The sequence below is a fragment of the Natrix helvetica genome (genome assembly GCF_964273705.1).
Source record: "Natrix helvetica genome assembly, chromosome: 6".
Lineage (NCBI taxonomy): Eukaryota > Metazoa > Chordata > Lepidosauria > Squamata > Natricidae > Natrix > Natrix helvetica.
Genome location: NC_138553.1, coordinates 5,335,980 through 5,356,322, shown reverse-complemented (window position 1 = coordinate 5,356,322; position 20,343 = coordinate 5,335,980). Strand labels below are relative to the sequence as shown.

At 43.6% G+C, this 20,343-nt stretch overlaps 1 protein-coding gene across 3 annotated transcripts in view; it reads right to left on the bottom strand.

Moving 5' to 3' along the window:
• Positions 1-17,064: 17,064 nt before the first annotated feature.
• Positions 17,065-20,343, bottom strand: part of PFKFB3 (6-phosphofructo-2-kinase/fructose-2,6-biphosphatase 3) — an 83,697-nt gene continuing 80,418 nt past the window's right edge. For all 3 annotated transcript variants that reach the window (XM_081958088.1, XM_081958087.1, XM_081958086.1), the window contains one exon: positions 17,065-20,303. In XM_081958088.1, the coding sequence (XP_081814214.1) occupies positions 20,274-20,303 (30 nt within the window). In that variant the 3' untranslated portion in view covers positions 17,065-20,273. The remainder of the gene's footprint in view (positions 20,304-20,343) is intronic.

The following is a 20,343-nucleotide window of genomic DNA, read 5'->3' as shown; positions in this document are numbered from 1 at the left end:
AAGCTATGACACGCATGCCACAGGTGGCACACAGGGCCCTCTCTGTGGGCACGCCAAACGTTGCCCTAGCCCAGCTCCACCGTGCATGCGCACACGGGCCTCCCGCCAGTCAGCTGGTCTTTGGGTCTCTGCCGCGCATGCGCGAGGGCTGGGACGCATGCAGGGGACGTGTGCAGGCACGTGTAGGGGCAGGGTGCATGCAAGGGGGACACTTGCATTGCATTTGGGGGCCTCACACACTGACCCTGTGCCCCGTTTTGGGCCTGGAACTCCTCCTGCACCAACCTGGAAGCCAAAAGGGGCGTGTGGCCGCTGTGCGAGGCCCTCCTTGTGCCCCGTTTTGGGCCTGGAAAGCCACCTGCACTAACCTGAAAGCCAAAAATGGGTGAGGGAAGGCAGGGTGCACGCGCATGGGGTGGGGGGGAACTTAACCATCTTGCTCAGCAACAGAAATTTTGTGTTCAACTTTGTCCTAAGTCGAGGACTCTGTGTGCATTTCCTCTGCCTGCTGGCTGGATAGTCCATTCTTCTTTTAATCTAGATTGGGGGTGTCCAAATTCGGCAACTTCAACAAGATCAAGTGAGATCAACAACAACAAGATCAAGCAACAAGATTCAACAAGATCAAGCAACTTCAACAAGATCAAGTGAGGTACTAATACCACTCTATAAAGCCTTAGTAAGACCACACCTAGAGTACTGCATCCAGTTTTGGTCACCACACTATAAAAAAGATGTTGAGACTCTGGAAAGAGTGCAGAGAAGAACAACCAGGATGATTAGGGGACTGGAGGCTAAAACTTACGATGAATGGTTGCAGGAACTGGGCATGGCTAGTCTACTGAAGAGAAGGACCAGGGGAGACATGATAACAGTCTTCCAATATTTGAGGGGCTGCCATAGAGAGGCAGGGGTCAAGCTATTTTCCGAAGCACCTGAAGGCCAGACAAGGAATAATGGATGGAAACTGATCAAGGAGATATTCAATCTAGAAATAAGGAGGAACTTTCTGACAGTTAGAACTGCCTTTCCACGGTTGCAAAGGTCTGCGTGCAGCAGAGAAGAGTAAAAAATCTTCCCAAACGTTACAATAAGAGGAGGAAAACTCAGAATTTTACTTGCTGAGGACGGAGGGGGGAAATTTTGCCATTATTTGTAAATAAGAAGGTAGGGGAGAAGAAGGATTTGGGGTGGAAATAGCACACGGAAGCAGCCCTCAAGGCAAGATTGACTGCAGATAGCCTGGGCTTTGTTTACTTATCACTGTGTGCCGGGAATGCAGTCAAAACCTTCCAATCCCACTAAAAGATTGCGGAATGCAAAGAGTTTCGGAATTGCCTTTGCCAAGTTGAGGCCTGGGGGCAGATAAGGTCATCCTTTTTCATGATTAGCGATAAAACAAAGTCTTCCTCCATCACTTAGCTGGTTTATCACTTCTTGTTTGCAAAAAAAACAACCCCAGGCCTTCCTTAGATAAATCGGCTGGGCTACTGATAATGCAGAATAACCACATGATATCTTAAAAGTTGCCAAAGTTGGAAAACATGGCTTTGGAGCTCCATAAATTGGCCGAGCCTCTTAGCCACACAGTCTACTGTGGCAAGAATTAATTCATAGGATTTGTTGCCCCAGCTGAACTGTCCCTTAGGCCAGGGGTCAGCAAACTGCAGCTCCGGAGCCGCTTGTGGCTCTTTCCTCCCTCTGCTGCGGCTCCGTCACCGGTCGGCGCCACAATTGTGAGAGGCGCTTCCGTGGGGGGGGGGGAGAGAAACAGAGTGCGCCAGGAGAAGACTCTATGGCAAGGGGAGGGTTTTCCAGTTGTCTCCACAATTGATAGGGCTTTCGGTGATGACTCCTGACGGGTTTTTAACTGGGTATTTTAATTATATTTAATTATCTAGGGGTTTTTTAAATACTGTATTTTAATTGTTTTTATTTATCTGCCGACCTCCTCCTTGTGTGTGTCTCGGTATATGTCTCTGTTATATGTTTGTTTTGTCCACATATTTATTTCATATGTTTCATTGTACGTCGCCCCGAGTCCTGCGGGAGAGGGTGCGGCTAAGAAATAAATATTTATTTATTATTATTATTAGGTAGAGGAAAAAGGACGCAGCGCTAGGAGGAGACTCTATGGTGGGGGAACTGAACTTCCGGTCAGCTCCAGAATTGAAAGGGGGCTTCCGGTTAGGACCTTTGTGGCTCTGTGGGAAATGGGTCCCAATGGCTCTTTGAGTGTTTAAGTTTGCCGACCTCTGCCTTAGACCAATATTGCTCAACCGTGACAATTTAAAGATGTGGGGACTTCAACTCCCAGAATTCCCCAGCCAGCATAACACAGGACTTGGGTTATAGCAGGGATGGCTAACCTTTTTGTTACTGCGTGCCAAGAATGCGAGCACACTCGTGCAATAGCACACGCATGTGCCAGCACCCAGAAATGCAAAGTGCGCCCTTACGTGCGTGCCATGCTGCCGGTGTGCTGCTCCGGGAGGCCTGGGGGAGGCCGTTTTCACCCTCTCCAGGCTCCAGCAAAGCCTCTGGGGCCTGGGGAGCAGAGGTGGGCTCCTACCTATTCAGTCCAGTTTGGCTGAACAGGTAGTAACTCTGGCGGAAAAGCGGTTCTATGATCGGCGGCGCCATCTTGATTTTCTGTTTTGCACATGCGCAGAACAATCTTCCTTTAAAAAATGTAATTTGTATTCATTTTTAAATGTGGTGAGCATGCACAGATCATTTTAAATGAAAATGTGCACGTGCGCAGAGCACGCACAAATTTTATTTACTACCAAACCAGTAGTAATGGTGGCCGGAACCCACCTCTCCCGGGTAGGGTGAGAAATGGGCCTACTGGAAGTTTGGAAATGGATGGTTTCCAGCGCGTAGGCCCGTTTTTCGCCCTCCCCAGGCTCTGGAGGCTTTCCTGGAGCCTGAAGAGGTTGGAAAGGGCCTCCCCTTGCCTTCCGGAGAGGCCAAAAATCAGTTGGCCAGGGCACACCTGTGCGCTGGTGCTGGCATAGGCAACGGCTTGCATGCTGGCAGAGATGGCTTCACATGCCACCTGTGGCACTTGTGTCACAGATTCGCCATCACGGGGTTATAGCTATACCCGTCCCTTGCAGACAGCTGGTCATATGCATCCTTTTAGAGGGCTGTGGAAGCCCTTGGAGGTTTATTTGTGTCCTCAAGGTCACCTGAGTTACTACTACTGGTTCCTGTAGTCTGCAATTCTCCCCCCCCCCCGTGGAAATCCATTCCTACTCCCACACCATTCAAAGGGTGCTCATCCCAAATTCTTCCAACCGTAGTCGTAACTCAAAGACCAACGGTATATTTATGTCGTCAGGCACTTCATGGTGGATATACAGATCACAAAATAATCATATGCTTGCTTGTGCAATTGTTATTTAGCAAGAGACAGATCCTGCTAGGAACCCTAGGGGTGTGTTACTAGCTTACATAACCGGATAGGACAGTACATGCTTGCAACTCAACACACTCATGTATCGTATCTACCCATTCAAGAATGGTCAGATTTCACAGCATGTGACTCTGGGCACCTGGAAAAACCTGCTGCCTCATAATTAAGGCATTCTTAGCCATGTTTTCAATTTCCACATTGCATTTCATATCTTGCCTTCCCTCCAAATACGGGGGCTTCGTGGAGCAGAATCCTGGATGTGCTTAGCGTTCTCTGAACGAACGCAAACTTCATAGCTTTTCTCCGTCCCCAAATATTTCAAGGGGAGTTCTGCCTTTGCAAAACATTCGAGAGATTCATTGCTCCAGCAGAGCCATGTGCATCACAGCAAACTCAGGTTGCAGTTGAATTTAAAAAATAATAATAATGAAGAAGCCACGTTACATCAGATTCCCCCCGCAGAAATTATTACCGTAATGTTCGTTTGTGTTAGATACTTGCTTTAACTATAGTGGTTTCCACCAAGGTCCTCTGTTCCGGACCAATCCCATTGGTCGAAGGGTCTGACAGCACCCTATAAAAGGGCTTCTGTCAGACTCAACCTTCGCTGGATTGTTCTCACTTGTTGTACTTTAATAAAGAGCTGTTGTTGCCTTTAGCCTTGGGTGCCTTCCATTATCCGATCTAACAGTTTTTAATGTAGATTAATATCATTAGAACCTAGAACGATAGGGTTGGGAGGGGTCTTCTAGTCCAACCCCGTGCCCAAAAAGGAGACCCTATATCATTTTGGATCGATGCCTGACCAATCTCTTGAAAACCTTCAACGCAGTCCTGCATTAACAGAGGGGTGAAGTGTTAATACCACTTTATAATGTCCTGATAAGGCCACACTTGGAATACTGCATCCAGTTTTGGTTGCCACGATGTAATAAAGATGTTGAGACTCTAGAAAGAGAAGAGAAGAGAAGAGAAGAGAAGAGCAACCAGGATGGTTAGAAGACTAAGTTAAAACTATTAAGAAAGGTTGCAGGAATTGGATATGTCTACTTTAATGAAGATAAGGACTAGGAAATGACATACTATAGTGGCAGTCTTCCAGTATTTGAAGGGCTGCCACAAAGAAGAGGGAGTCAAGCTATTATCCAAAGTACCCGAGGGCAGGACAAGAAGAAATAGATGGAAACTAATCAAGGAGAGAAGCAACCTAGAACTAAGGAGAAACTTCCTGACAGTGAGAACAATTAACCATTGGAACAATTTGCCTCCAGAGGTTGTGAATGCTCCAACACTGGAAGTTTTCAAGAAGAGACTGGACAGTCATTTGTCTGAAATGGTATAGGTTCTTCTGCTTGAGCAGGGGGTTGGACTAGAACAGGGGTCACCAACCATTTGGACCTCAGGGACCACTTAATTAATAAAGCACCTCAGTGAGGACTAGGAGCATAGGCTTTCCAAGCAGAGGGAAGACCTGTGGGAGTGCAAGGCCAGGTGCCGGCACCTGGAGGATCAGCGGGCTGAGATGGTCAGCCAATTCCAAGCCATGATGCAGTCCCACTGGAATGAGACCCTCCGGCTCTTTGCCACCAGCGGCGCTTCCCTCCAGCCTTCGCCCAAAGCCCCCCACCAGGAGGCTGAAGCAGACCCCAAGTCGAAATTTCTGCCCCCTACAAAAAAGACCCCAAAGGGGGAGACTCTCTGCAGCAACACAAACTTTCATTGCACGTATCCGGCCCAGGGGCCATAGTTTGAGGACCCCTGATTTAGTGCAATATAAAAAATGCCAATAATTTTTCTGCTGACCATCAAAATTTTCTCGTGGACTGCCAGTTGGCGAGTGCTGGACTAGAAGACCTCCAAAGTCCCTTCCAACTCTGCTGCTCTATTAAATAAATGAATCGACCTGGGACAAGCGGATTCATTAGGTTCCAAGCCTTCATTGCATAGAAGGGGGAAAAAAATTGAATTAATCCAACCGAGAAGTCTTGGAAAGATCTAACAAGGCCGCCTTCCCTTTTCTCTGTCCAAGTTCCTGCAATTACCTGAGTTTCTGTCTGCTTTGTGGGAAGTTGTCTATGTGACCCATGTCAGGTTTTGCACGAAGCTCTGTGGTTTCCCTGCAGTTGGAGAAATGAGTCACGAGGACGAGAAGATGTGACTCAAAGCACCTTAAGAGATTGGCAGAGAGAGGAAAAATCCAAGTCACTTTCGCTTTCTGTTTTCAATCTGCCCGTGAAACAGAATTCGAAAGTGGGGGGAGAGGTAGGTTTTTTTAATTACAGATTAATTACAGATTAACAGAGTTGGAAGGGACCTTGTAGGTCATCTAGTCCAAGCAGGAGACCCTACACCATTTCTGACAGGTCCAATCTCATCTTGAAAATCTCAAGTGATGAAGCTCCCACAACATCCAAAGGCAACTTCTGTTCCATGGGTTGATTGTTCTCACTGTCAGAAAGTTCCTCCTTATTTCTAGGTTGAATCTCTCCTTGGTCAGTTTCCATCCGTTATTCCTTGTCTATGGCAGCCCCTCAAATATCGGAAGACTGCTATCATGTCTCCCCTGGTCCTTCTCTTCACTGGACTAGACATACCCAGTTCCTGCAATCGTTCATTGTATGTTTTAGCCTCCAGTCCCCTAATCATCTTGGTTGCTCTTCTCTGCACTCTTTCTAGCTTGGACAACCAACTAAATAGGAGCCAGCAATGTGCAGTGGCAGCCAAAAAGCCAACACAATCCTAAATTGCATTAACAGAGAGATACAATCAAGAGAAGTGAGGTATCAACACCACTCTATAAACCCATAGTAAGACTGTTTGTCAGAAATGGTGTAGGGTCTCCTGGTTGGACTAGAATCACTAAATGACTTATAAGATCCCTTCCAACTCTGTTATCTGTTAAACCTGTTAACCTTTTCTTCGAGAAACCTTGTCCTCTCTCTATCCAAACTCTGGAGAAAAAGGCAATTTATGGTGAGAGTAACGCAAAGGGGAGCAAGGCCAGGCAATTAGAAAAGTAAATATTCTTGGCTTTATGTGATAAAGGATGAAATATTTTCCTTGGACTGCAAACCCAAAACGTCTCACAACATGCCCTGACTGAAACCCCAGTTGTTGTGTCTAATATTTAGAGAAAATACGTAAAGAAATAGAGCTGAAGGTCAGGACAGTAGACACTAGGCTGGTTTTTCTGATTTTTATTTTCCAAAGGTTACATTTCATACGAGTAACAAAACTGCATTCGGACTTTTCCATCCTGCTTTGCAACCACTGTGCATCTTTTTTCTCAGACATTAAAAAAAAAAACACCCCAGAATTATTCAAAATGCCCTGAATAAAATCCAGGGTGAAAAACAAAACAAAACGCCTTTTTATTAAGTGACTGTGAATTCCTCTCATTCATATCCAGCAAAGTCTATTCAAGGGTGAATTTACAATGACAGACCTTATCTGGCTTGGAGAGCTGACAGAGGAAATACTTGGTAAGGAGTCTCTGAACGTCACGAACCAATTAAACGAACTGATTGTCTCCTGCAAACTCCACTCCACTCTTCGCTCCTCTTTATTACCTATGGGAGGGGCCATTCACTGTTCACCTGTGCCTTTATTCCTGAGTCGGCCCTTGTTCCTTAACTGCTCCCTTCTCCTGGCAGCTCTGCGCATGTGTGCATCGGGAACAGGCTCCAGCTGTTCTTCTGCCCCACAGATCTCCGACTCCGAAGGCAGCTGATAACTGTCAGACGGACCTGGCCCCATCTCTGCCTCCGATGCAGAGACCTCATCAGAGCCTTCCCCAGACTCCAGGACTGGCCCATGTTCCTCCCCAACCTTCTCACTGTCTGAGTCTGCCATCGCTGGCGGGCCACAACAGATCCTGCCCTTCGTATTTTATTCCTAATGGAAAACTGAAAGGTCAGGATACGGAACCTACTTTCTATAGTTACCCAGATTAATATATCAACATATCTCAAAGATACATCTGTGTATCAAGTTTGGTTGAAATTGCTCAAGGCCTTCCAGAGTTATGCTGGATCATACATACATACATACATACATACATACATACATACATGCTTGAGTCTTTCTTTGGATTAATCAGATTGTGGCAGATAACTTCCTCTCTTAAACTAAAAATGGAATTGAGATGACGTTAAAAAACACGTCAAGGTTACAATTTAATGCATGGGTGTGTACCACGAGCAAAATGAGGATTTCTCTTCAGACCTATTTTAATTTTTCGGTTTTAGAAGTCTTCTTAAATTAGAGCAGGTTTTTAGCACTATGGATAAAATTTACCATCGTTCGTAATTTCACAGTATGATTCATATTGCAATCATCGTGATTCGTATGATTCAGAATCTAACAGTGATCTTCAAAGTTTTTAAAAGGCTATAATATACTTAATTTACCACCAATGAATCATACGCTGGAAAATTAATAATTTCTGTGACACGCTTGTAAATCCCTCGGGCGTTTTCATGATAGCAAAAGCCCTTAGACTTGTATAACAATTCACAGTGCTTTTATAGTCCTCTCTAAATGGTTTACAGAGTCAGCCTATCAGCCCCCAACAATCTGGGTCCTCATTTTACCGACCTCAGAAGGATGGAAGGCTGAGTCAACCTTGAGCTGGCGAGACTTGAACTGCCAAACTGCAGGCAGACGGCAATCAGCAGAAGTAGCCTGCAGTACTGCACTCTGACCACTGCGCCACCACAGCCTTTCCTCCCTCCCTCCCTCCCTTCTTAGCACTTAGCAATAGCACTTATATAAGTCCCCATATAAAGATAGTCCTCAACCTATAACCACAATTGACCCCAAAATTTATGTTGTTAAGGGAGACATTTTAAAGTGAATTTTGCCCCATTCTATGACCTTTCTTGCCTTCGTTGCTAAGGGAATCACAGCAGTTGATCAGTCAATAACCCAGTTGTTAAGTGAATCTTCTCCCCCCCCCGACCGCTTGTCAGAAGGTCGCAACAGGGGACTGTGTGACCCACTGCAACTGTCATAAATATGAGTCAGTTGCTAAACATCCAAATTTGGTTCTGGTGCTCGTGGGGATGCTGCAAAGGTCGTAACTGTAAAAAAAAAAACGGCCATACGTTACTCTGAACAATGAGGTTGCAACTTTGAACTGTCACTAAACGAAAGGTTGCAAGTCAAGGACTTCCTGTAGCTATGAGGAGGCAGTAATATCTTGACTGCCGATGCAAGAAAAGCGGTGAGAACTCAACAGCCAGCAATGAACTCTCTTTAACAGAATTGTTTTGTTTTTGGGGTTATTCCTCCTGGTAGAGGCCTGGTGGGAAGACCTTCCATAAGGGGAGGGGGGACTGCAGGGTTGGTATGCCAACCTCCCTGGAGGGCACCAAATGGGGCACAATGCCTGTCTCCCAACCATGCCAGCTTTTTCTCCCTTGGAGTGACTTATTTTTAAAGCCGTGGGAAAGTTGCTTTCCGAAGAAGAAAAACATTTCAGGCAGGCAGGCAATTCAGGCGCTCCAAAGAAGGAGCTGAAAGGAGGGGGCATAAAAACATTCTTCAGAAGGAGAATAAAAGAGCACACACAAACACACACACACACACACACACACACACACACACAAACACACACACAGAGCGCCTCCAAGGGTTTTCATGGCCTTTTCCTGGCATGTTACTAATCCAATACATTCCCCCTCTGCCCTTTTCTTCCTTGCCTTACAGAATAACTGAGTTGGAAGGGACCTTGGAGGTCTTCTAGTCCAGCCCCCTGCTCAAGCGGGAGATTCTATACCATTGGAGACAAACGCTTGCTGTCCAATCTCTTCTTGAAAATCTCTGCTGTTGAAGCACTCACAACTTCTGGAGGCAAGGCGTTCCACTGGTTCATTGTTCCCACGGTCGGGACATTTCTCCTGAGTTCCAGGTTGCTCCTGTCTTTGATTAGTTTCCATCCATTGTTTCTTGTCCTGCCTTCAGGTGCTTTGGAGAATAATTTGACTCCCGCTTCTTAAGGTTTGTTCAGCATCACAGCCAGTTTGGTGTATTGGGGAAGGTGCTGGCCTAGAAACCAGGAGACTTTGAGTTCTAGTTCCACTTTAGGCATGAAAGCTGGCTGGGTTACTTTGGGTCAATCACTAGGAGACAGTGAGTTCTAGTTCCACCTTAGGCATGAAAGCCAGCTGGATGACTTTGTCCAATTCCCAGGAGATAGTGAGTTCTAGTTCCACCTTACACCTGAAAGTCAGCTGGGTGACTTTGGACCAATTGCCAGGAGATGATGAGTTCCAGTTCCACCTTACACCTGAAAGCTGGCTGGGTTACTCTGGATCAATCACTAGGAGATAGTGAGTTCTAGTTCCACCTTAGGCATGAAAGTCAGCTGGGTGACTTTGGACCAATTGCCAGGAGATGATGAGTTCCATTTCCAACTTAGGCCTGAAAACTGGCTGGGTGACTTTGGTTTCAATCACGAGGAAACGGTGAGTTCTAGTCCTGCCTTAGGCCTGAAAGCTAACTGGGTTACTTTGGGCCAATCACTAGGAGGCAGTGAATTCTAGACTCGCCTCAGCCATGAAAACCAATTGGATGACTTTGGGCCACTCATTTTCTCTCAGCCCAACCAACCTCACAGGGTTGGTTTTGTGGCAAAAATAAAAGAGAAAGTAGAATTACATATTTTCTTCACCTTGAGTTACTTATAAAGGAAGAAAGGAGGGATAAAAGTAGAACAAATAATACAATACAATACAATACAATACAATACAATACAATACAATACAATACAATAGTAGAGTTGGAAGGGACCTTGGAGGTCTTCTAGTCCAACCCCCTGCCTAGGCAGGAAACCCTATACCATTTCAGACAAATAGCTATCCAACATCTTCTTTAAAACGTCCAGTGTTGGGGCATTCACAACTTCTGGAGGCAAGCTGTTCCACTGATTAATTGTTCTGTCAGGAAATTTCTCCTCAGTTCTAAGTTGCTTCTCTCCTTGACTAGTTTCCACCCATTGCTTCTTATTTTGCCCTCAGGTGCCTTGGAGAATAGCTTGACTTCCTCTTCTTTGTGGCAACCCCTGAGATATTGGAACACTGCTATCACAAATAAATAAATCTTTTTCTCTTTTCCAGCTTTCCCTGGATCTGTGATCATCGGAGAGACAAAGGCATGGTGGGACCTTATCTTGAATGCCAAATCCTGGGCAAATGGAGAGAAAATGATAAAAATTTGTTTACCTCCTGACTGACCAGCTATAGTTTAACTCTTTATGCAATTAATACTAATCCATTGTATCTTAATTGGAATTGATAATGAATTTAGGGAGTGGAAGATTTACCCTATCACTTTAGTTAGCCACAGGCTAGAAAAATAAAAGAATCACCTTTTGAATTTCCTGGCAATATACAGCAGCCTTGGAAAATAGCCTCTTGATAAGGTAAACTAAATTTTTATGTCCAAAAATTGACCGAAAACTCCATATAACTCTACGAAGCAAAGTGTAGCCTCTTCCAACATGGTTGTGTGAATCCACTACTGTTTACTATGATTAGTGAGTTTGTCGGTTGCCTCGATAACAGCAGTGTTCAATCACCAGGCTCAAATTATCCTGTTTTGGATAGACTGAATTCTCTAGAAAAAGCTGTAATACTGGGAAAGTTAGAAGGAAAGAGAAAAAAGGATGATCAGCACCAGAAGACAGAATATAGTAACAGAATATCAAGATAGATAGATAGATAGATAGATAGATAGATAGATAGATAGACAGACACATACATATAATTTATCATCTATCTATCATCTATCTATCATCTATCTATCTATCTATCTATCTATCTATCTATCTATCTATTATTTATTCTGTATATTCTATATATATTTATCTATATGGATATTTATATCTATCTATATCTATATCTGTCTGTCTATCTATCTATCTCTCTACCTATATATATTCTATCCATCCATCCATCCATCCATCCATCTCTATATATTCTATCCATCCATCCATCGTATCTATCCATCCATCCTATCTATCTATCCATCCTATCCATCTATCATCTATATATTCTATATCTATATCTATCTATATTTGTCTGTCTGTCTGTCTGTCTGTGTCTGTCTATCATCTATCTATCTATCTATCTATCTATCTATCTATCTATCTATCTATCATCTATCTATCTATCTATCTATCATCTATCTATCTATCTATCTATCTATCTATCTATCTATCTATTCCATCCATCCATCCATCCATCCAGCTATCTATATATTCTATATATATATATATATTTATATCTATCTATCTATCTATCTATCTATCTATCTATCTATCTATCTATCATCTATCTATCATCTATCTATCTATCTATCTATCTATCTATCTATCTATCTATCTATCTATCATCTCTATATATATTCTGCCCATCCATCCATCCTATCTATCCATCCTGTCTATCTATTCTGTCTATATATCTATATCTATTTAGCTATCATCTATTTATCACCTATCATCTATGTATCTATATCTTGGTATTCTGTTATCATATTCCCTGTGTGTGCATGCGCACACACACGCACGCACACACACACCCCAAGATGGATGGCCTCAGTTACAGCAAGAGCCTGAAGGGCTACGTTGAGGTAGATCATTGAGAAGAAAACCGTGTGTGTGTCCTTCCTCCCCCTCTGATTCTCTGTGTCCAATTGTCTGTCTCCTCCTTTGCCTGATGTGATGTTTGATAGCCCTAAACTGGGCTCAGCCAATGTGTGTTAAAAGGAGTCTGGCGAGTTCTTTGGTCGATGGACTGTGAAATGACAGCCGAACCGCACTCCACAGTCCCATTCCATTATCATATTAGAGATAAGTAATATCTCAAATTATCTCAATGTAGACATAACCTTTGTCCTTGATTATCGATCGCTTGCACATTCCAATCAACTTTAATGAGGCTGTTGATCTTTCCTTGTTTTAAGTTTCACTTCTTTTTCCCCCCATTACCATTATCTTGCTTACAACATCGTGCCTCTCCCAAGGGCGCAGGATCCAATTTGAGTCGGTCACCGGGACTAAAGTTTTATTCTTCCAAGCGTTCGGACTTGCGCTGGAGCCCGATTAATTAATTAATTAATTGTAAGTCATGTTTACGGTAATTTGTCGTTGTGAAGGACACCCAGTTCCTAATCAAGGAGAGAAGCAACTGAGAACTGAGGAGACATTTCCTGGCAGTGAGAACAATTAATCGGTGGAACAACTGGCCTCCAGATGTTGAGGATGCTCCCAAACAGGATGGGAAGAGATTGGAGATCCTTTCCCGAGCTTCCGGTTTGCCTGTAGAGTCGTTTTTTGCCCTCCGGAGCCTTCAAGGAAGCCTCCTGAAGGCTCCGGAGGGCTAAAACCAAAAGCATTGCTGCAGATGCTTTATTAAGGGTGCGCTCACTGGCTGCCTCTAAGGAAGGTTTTTTTTCTATCTAAAGAAAGAATTCAAAATAGCTATGAGGTAACACTTCACACAAGCAAACCAAGAGGCCTCTCGGGGATCTGCATAGGAGGAAAAAAAACAAGGAAAGTTTGAGCAGCTTTTCCCTCAAGAGGTAAAATCTCTCACTGGTCCAAGGCGTTGGCTGGTTTGTGTTTGCATATTCAAACCCAAGCAATGTCACTAGTCCTTATTCAAACAGGGCCATGGAGTTTCATTTGTGGGACAGTTTCTTCTTGATCTTGGGTGGGTCAGTTGTCCAAGATTGAATTCTAGCTTGAAGACGTGTGGACTTCAATTCCCAGAATTCCCCAGCCAGCATAATGTCTCTCCCCTTCAACAATTGTAAGATGCATAGACTTCAGCTCTGACTCTTTTGGGAATATGGTTGGACTAGAAGACCTCCAAGGTCCCCTCCAACTTTTATTCTGTTCTCTTCTGTTCTAGTTCCTGTTCTCATTCTTGTTCCCAGTCCTATCCTATCCTATCCTGTCCTATCTTATCCTATCCTATCCTGCCTTATCCTATTCCTATCCCTAATCCATTCCATTCCATTTCCATTCTTATTCTATTCTCTTCTATTCTGTTCTCCTCCGTTCCACTCCATTCCTTCTTGTTCTTCTTCCTGTTCCAGGTCCTGTCCTGTGCTATCCTATCCTATCGCTATCTCTAATCCTAACCCTAACCCTAATCCCAATCCATTCCCTTTCCATTCTTATTCTATTCTGTTCCATTCCATTCCTCCTTGTTCTTGTTCCTGGACCTGTTCTGTTCTGTCCTGCCCTATTCCTATTCCATTCATTTCTATTCCATTCCACTTTCAGCAAAATGTTTTTTTTTAGCTGTTTTATCACACTGTTGGCTCATGTTTCAATTTCACCTGTTCATTTTTTAAACAATGACTTCACACAGGTACAATATCCTACAGTCCCTTCTCATTTGACACTGGGTTCATGGCGTGGGCTGTTACTCCTCTCCACAAAACAGACTCACAGGTGGTTTTTTATCGGGCTACGATTCCCACAAACCTTCCTCACTGCCTGTGGCTGATGGGGAACGGTGTACTTAAGCATCTGATCCATCGCACAGGAAAGCAAAATGAGGATCTGCTTTCTGGAGTTGTGAGGTTACAGTAACAAATCAAGCTGCCCGATACTGGGTATTTCCCTAAATTAATAATCTTTGCAGGTCACAGTAAACCTCTCTTAACTTTTGAGTAAATAAAAACTCCCTTGAGTTAGCTTCAGTTCCCGGTGTTTACATAAACGCCCCCACCTTGTTTTCTCGTAACAGTGACTACTGTTCTTCCAGGATGTTATATTTTTTCCCCAACTTCCTAGTTTATCTTTCAGCTCCTGGGGGGTCTCCAAGAGATCTCCCACCTACGTTCTACCACATAGTCCTTAACTTATGACCATTAGTTTAGTAGCCAAAGTTGCAAGAGACTGAAAAAGGGACTTAGGGCTGATCCTTAAACTTCTGGCCACTACAACATCCTTTTTTTAAATAAAGTTTTTAATTTTTTAACATATAAACATTCCATTTTCAATTAATAGGATAGAATAGGAATAGCAGAGTTGGAAGGGACCTATGGAGGTCTTCTAGTCCAACCCCCTGCTTAGGCAGGAATCACAACACCACTTCAGACAAATGGTTATACATCTTCTTAAAAACGTCCAGTGTTGGAGCATTCACAACTTCTGGAGGCAAGGAGTTCCACTGGTTAATTGTTCTCTCTCTCATGTTCTAACTTGCTTCTCTCCTTGATGAGTTTCCACCCATTGCGTCTTGTTTTGCCCTCAGGTGCTTTGCAGAAGAGTTTGACTCCTTCTTCTTTGTGGCAGCCCCTGAGATATTGGAACATTGTTCTAATGTTTGTTTTTTTAAGTGTGTTGTCTGGGTACAAATAGCTTTTAAAAAAAATAAAAATTATGGTGCTTACAAGGATATTCATTACAATGATATTAAATAAAAATAACAATCATGGTATTTCCTTTTCTATCTTAACAAACCTCCCTTGTTTCATTGATCCTTTTCTCATTTTTCCATATTTTGAACTTTTGTTTTTGTTAGCGAGCCATGGATAAAATAAATCCCAAGTCAAAAAGGATTCGGTTTGTTCCTTTTCCTTAATTTCAAGTGTTAATCTATCCGTTTCTGCACATTCTCGTATTTTTTAAATCACATTTTCATCTGTAGGGATCTCTTCACTTCTCCACTGTTGTGCAAATACAATTCTGGCTACAGTTAATACATGTAAGATCAAGTATGTATTCCCCTTATTATACTCATCCTCATGGTTATGTGATCAAAATTCAGCTGCTTGGCCATCAAGGTGGATTTATGACAAGGGCGAAGATCCGGGAACTCTATTTGCGACTTCCCTTGCCTGCTTCCAACAAGCAAAGTCAATGGGAGATGCTGGATTTGTTTATAGATCGGCTTAACAAGTGCAATGATTTGCTTAATCCTGGCCAAAAAAAAAAAAAATAGGTTGCAAAATCAAGAGTCTCATTCAACAGGCACTTCGCTTAGCCATGGAAATGCTGGCTCCAATTGTGGTCGTAATTCAAGACGATCAGTAATCTAAACCTTCAAAAGTTGAAAACTCAGCGGGAAGGGGGCGTGATGTAAAACACAGGGGGTATCCAAGCTTGGCAACTTTAGGACTTGTGGACTTCGACCGCCTGCAATTTTGCAGTTCGAATCTCACCAGGCTCAAGGTTGACTCAGCCTTCCATACCTTCCGAGGTGGGTAAAATGAGGAGCCAGATTGTTGGAGGCAATATGCTGACTCTGTAAAACTGCTTAGAGAGGGTTGAAAAGCACTATGAAGCGGTATATAAGTCTAAGGGCTATTGCTGTTTTCATTATAAGAGGAACAAGAGCTGTGGTGGCGCAGTGGTTAGAGTGCAGCATTGCAGGCAACTTTTGCTGCCTGCTGGCTGCCTGAAATTTGACAGTTCAAATCTCATCAGGCTCAAGGTTGACTCAGCCTTCCATCCTTCGGAGGTGGGTAAAATGAGGACCCACATACAATACAATACAATGGTAGAGTTGGAAGGAACAGTGGAGGTCTTCTAGTCCAACCCCCCGCCTAGGCAGGAAACCCTATTGTTGGGGGCATTAGGCTGACTCTGCAAAACTGCTTGGAGAGGACTGTAAGGCACTGTAAAGTGGTATATAAGTCTAAGGTGCTATGGCTATTGTGGTTGTTGCAGGTCTTACATTGCATGTTGTAGATGACACCTGCTTTTATTTCTGGGATTGCTGGGTCTTTTAGTTTGCTAGACTGGAAAATTCCAGTCGTAAAACATACTTGTTTTTAAAACCCAGCTTTGATCAGCAAAGATTTATGGAGAGCAAAGACGCTCTTATTTTGGAAGATTATCGAAAATACCTTTGAAGGACTCTTTGTCCTGCCCAAAAAAATTTTTTTTTTTTAAAAAAAGCCCTTGAGATGAAAGATGGTAACCGAGCCGCAAGCAAACATTTCGGATCTCGGCTCCCTCTTAAAAATGGGACGGCGTGACCATTCCTATCGTCAGTCCCGAAACTGATCCTGTAATTCGTTTTTCTGATAATTGAGATGGCAGCCCCTGAGATATCGAAACTGTGCTATCAGGTTAGCCCTAGTCCTTCTTTTCATTAAACCAGACCAGGGCAACCTTCAACACTCTAAAAGAGCCATTTGGACCCGTTTTCCACAGAAAAGAAAACTCCGGGAACCACAAAACGTTTCCCATGCCTGACTATTTCCTGAGCGGCCACGAAACTAGCGTTATGCAGTTGAATTAAACGTTCTGTTTTCTTCTGAGACTTTTTTCTTCTTGGATTTATCCATGGTTGGCCTACCGGGGGTCGAAAAACTCAATAAACCGTGTGCCGACAGGAATCACACATTGGACGTTGTGACACATATTTTGAGCGACAGAGAGCCGCAGCAGAGGCGATGAAAGGGCCACTTGCAGCTCCAGAACTGCAGGTTGCTGATCCCTGAACTAGACATATCCAATTCTTGCCAAAAGTTGACATGGCCCAAATAAAATTATATGTAAACACCTATCCTGGCTTCTAAAGACCGATCGATCCCACCCAATTCACGCCCGTTGTCCAATATCCTCAACAGAGGAGAAATCCGATGAACAAAACAAAAATCCCTCTCTATTCCGATAGTTTTAGTTAAAGATGGCATTTTTAATTGGTCCGGCAATTGCAAAATATACAAATTTCCAAAAAAGGCAGTCCTTTTATAAGATGCACTTGCTCTTCACCTTAAGGGATGAGGGGAAAGAAAGAAGATTAAAAATCATCCCGTACAGACACACAAAACTTAAAATTTCAATACAAAGTTTATGAAGACCAGGGAAAAAAGGGGTGGATGGAGGACTCTGTGGTTTTGCGAGATTAAATAAATAAATAGCCTTTTGCTCTTACAAATGGTTAAAAAAAATTTAACTTCAAGTATCAGAGAGGAAAAAAAGCCCAACTAGAGGAATAAACATTGCTATGATTTTAAATGGTATTTAAATGCGATTTCCGTGCCATGCCCCATTCTTGCTCCCCACCCCCTGCAACCACAAACTCCCCCACACAATCCCACAATACACAATCCCACAATAATTAACAGCCCTTCAAGCTTTCCACCTCCTTTCAAACAGGAAAAATCCCTTTCGCTCATTGAGATTTCTCTGCCCACAGAGAGGTGAGAGACACATCCTTATCATTCCCTATTTCCTTATTCCCATCTCTTTCAAGGTGGGCAGCATTTGTAAGAAAACAATTGGCCTAAAACCTTGATTGCAAAAATGCAATTTGTCCAGGAGGGGTGGGAGGATGGGGAAGCTTAGTTTTGGTTTTGCATCCATTTGCTCGATTTCGACTCAGGATTTCAAAAGGAAATATTTCCAAGGTGTGAAATGAAGCTATTCACACCCGGGGTAAAGGTTTTGTTTTTAAAAGAAAACAAAAAAGATCAATCTTGCGTGCTCGGGCACATGCGAGACCCTGAAAGCATTCAATTTTTTAAAAAAACATGTCTTTAAAAAAACCAAACAAAATTAAAAGAAGTGACATCTTAACAGAAATAGCTTTTTGTTTTCACCAGGAATAAAGGACCGATGGCCCCTTTATGACTGGGGGACTTCAACTCCCAGAATTCCTGAGCCAGCCATGCCTGGCTGGCTCAGGAATTCTGGGAGTTGAAGTCCCCCAGTCATAAAGGGGCCATCGGTCCCCCTCATTTCCCATCGATGGAGTCTTATTATAAACATCTAAACCATCTCAGATTAGCAAGTCAACACTTAGGCCTTGGGTCAAACAATCCTTTATTTGGAAAATAAAATCACCTCTTATCGCCCTGCAACCATCCCGCCCTTGGGACTTCATCTTGTCCAGCTCTTATCTCGTCCTGGACAGTTTTTCCAGGGATGCTTTGGCAGATCAGTTCAGCCTCAAAAAGAGAGCTTGCGTTCGAAACCCGGCTACTGTTAATTTTGTTAAGTCACATATCATCCTGCTGGCTTGATCAACTTGCGGCGATGCACCTGGTGACCCAAATTCGCACCAAGGACATCAAGTTTCCCAAAGACCTCGTTGCTTTGGACTACTTTAAATTACGTTGGATTTTGTTTTCGTTTTTGAAGCGTTCCATTTTATTTGAGCCCGCTGTCGAATTGAGGACTTGAGAATTTGAGGAGCCTACCTGGGAAACAGGAGGCTGAGAAGTCACCAGGATAAATTCAGGTTATAAAGGAAAGCAAGCTTATTACTCAGATGTCCTTTAAAACTAGCAAAAACAATCATTTAAAAATAATAACTCTACCACTACTAAGAATAGTTATTTGAAGACGTAAAAAAAAAAGGAAAAGGGGGGAGCTCCCTGGGGGCCCATAATAAACCGATCCACCTGAATGAAACTAACCTTAACTTTGCTCCTAACGCAGCTATTTTAATGCGTTGGGCTACATCAGCCCTTCTTTGCCGCATAGTTTTTATCGGCGGCACATTAGGACAAAATGTGGAATCGTCTCCCTTTCCTAGACAATATGAAAAACCTGCACATTTATGCTGGATACACAGAAGAGCCTCAAGTGAGGACAGACACCATTTCCATTGGCTAAAACAAGAGTGGAAAGCTGGAAAAAAAACCTCCAGCTTTCGCCAGCTGTCAATTTGCAGATATCTACGAGCGACTCGGTTGCTGGAGGCTCATTCGTCGGTCAATAGGAACATACCCTGTTTGCACCGCGAGATGCTTGTAACATAAAAGAGGCATCTTACGACTTCGCTGGTCTCCAAACAGACCTTCCCACAAGTCAACACACACACACACACATACAAAGGGGGGAAGGCAAGGCGGGGCAGAATCACACACATACACAGAGATCTGAAAAGACGACCAGTACATCTCTTTAACACCGGACTTTTTAAAAAATGGGCTGGGGTCTTGCCTGCGTGGGAAGTCCCCATGCCCACCCTAGAAAAGAAGCCAAGTGCAAAGCGTCATGTCCCACACTCGCGCAAACACAGACAAATATCCCAAAGCAGCATCAGGATATAGTCCCTGTGGAGACCCTGCAGATGTTCTGGGACAGAACTGGTGATGAACACCTAGAAGGAATGAGAGGCTCTCGTTTGCAAAGTGCGATTTGTGCGCTTTAGCTTGTGGAACTAAAACAACTTCTCACAATTGTTTTGGGCCTCTCTTTTCTCTGCCAGGTGTGGGAGCAACTGATTGTCTCGGACCAGTTTGCAAGGACAGCTAAAATTCAGGGACAATCCTTTCTTCTCAGTGCACATCTAAGGTGGAAACGAACAGATGGAACAGACTCGTAAAAGTTAGAACACTTTTCATCTCCCCTCTTGCCTCTGTCTTAGCTACAAGCCCACCTAGGCTGACCCTAACCCTTTATCTTAAGAGATGCTGGGGTGAGCACTGTAATCTTCTCAAAGGCAAACTCGTTGTTTAAAAAACAAACAAACAGAATAACAACCACCAACACTTTGGTGCTTGCTGGAGTCTATCAAGTTGGAGTAGATGGAAAAAAACAAAACCCAGCTTTTAAAATCAGGTTCAGATCCACAGTTTATATGCTGATGAAATAAAGTCTCTTTCTTTTCCTTTATTTTTTCTTCCATCTCTCTCTCTCTCTCTTTCTTTCTTTCTCTTTCTCTCTCTCTCTCTCTCTGGTGTTTCCTCCTTCCGCCGCTCCGTTTTCTTAAGTCCAAGAAGGCAAGATAAACCAGCAATGGGAGATCATCAACAAATCAACTGGAGTCGAACGGAGATGTTGTGGAGCAGACGGCAAGTTTCGGAGATGAAGGGTGGCATGGCGCTTTGGCTTCCACCCGCGATTCCCGACGTCCCCACCGAAAAGAGATTCTCAAGGTTGGTTGTGTGGAGGGTTCAAGTTCTGCCGACAAAGGAAGAAAGAAGAGCAACGTGAGATGGTG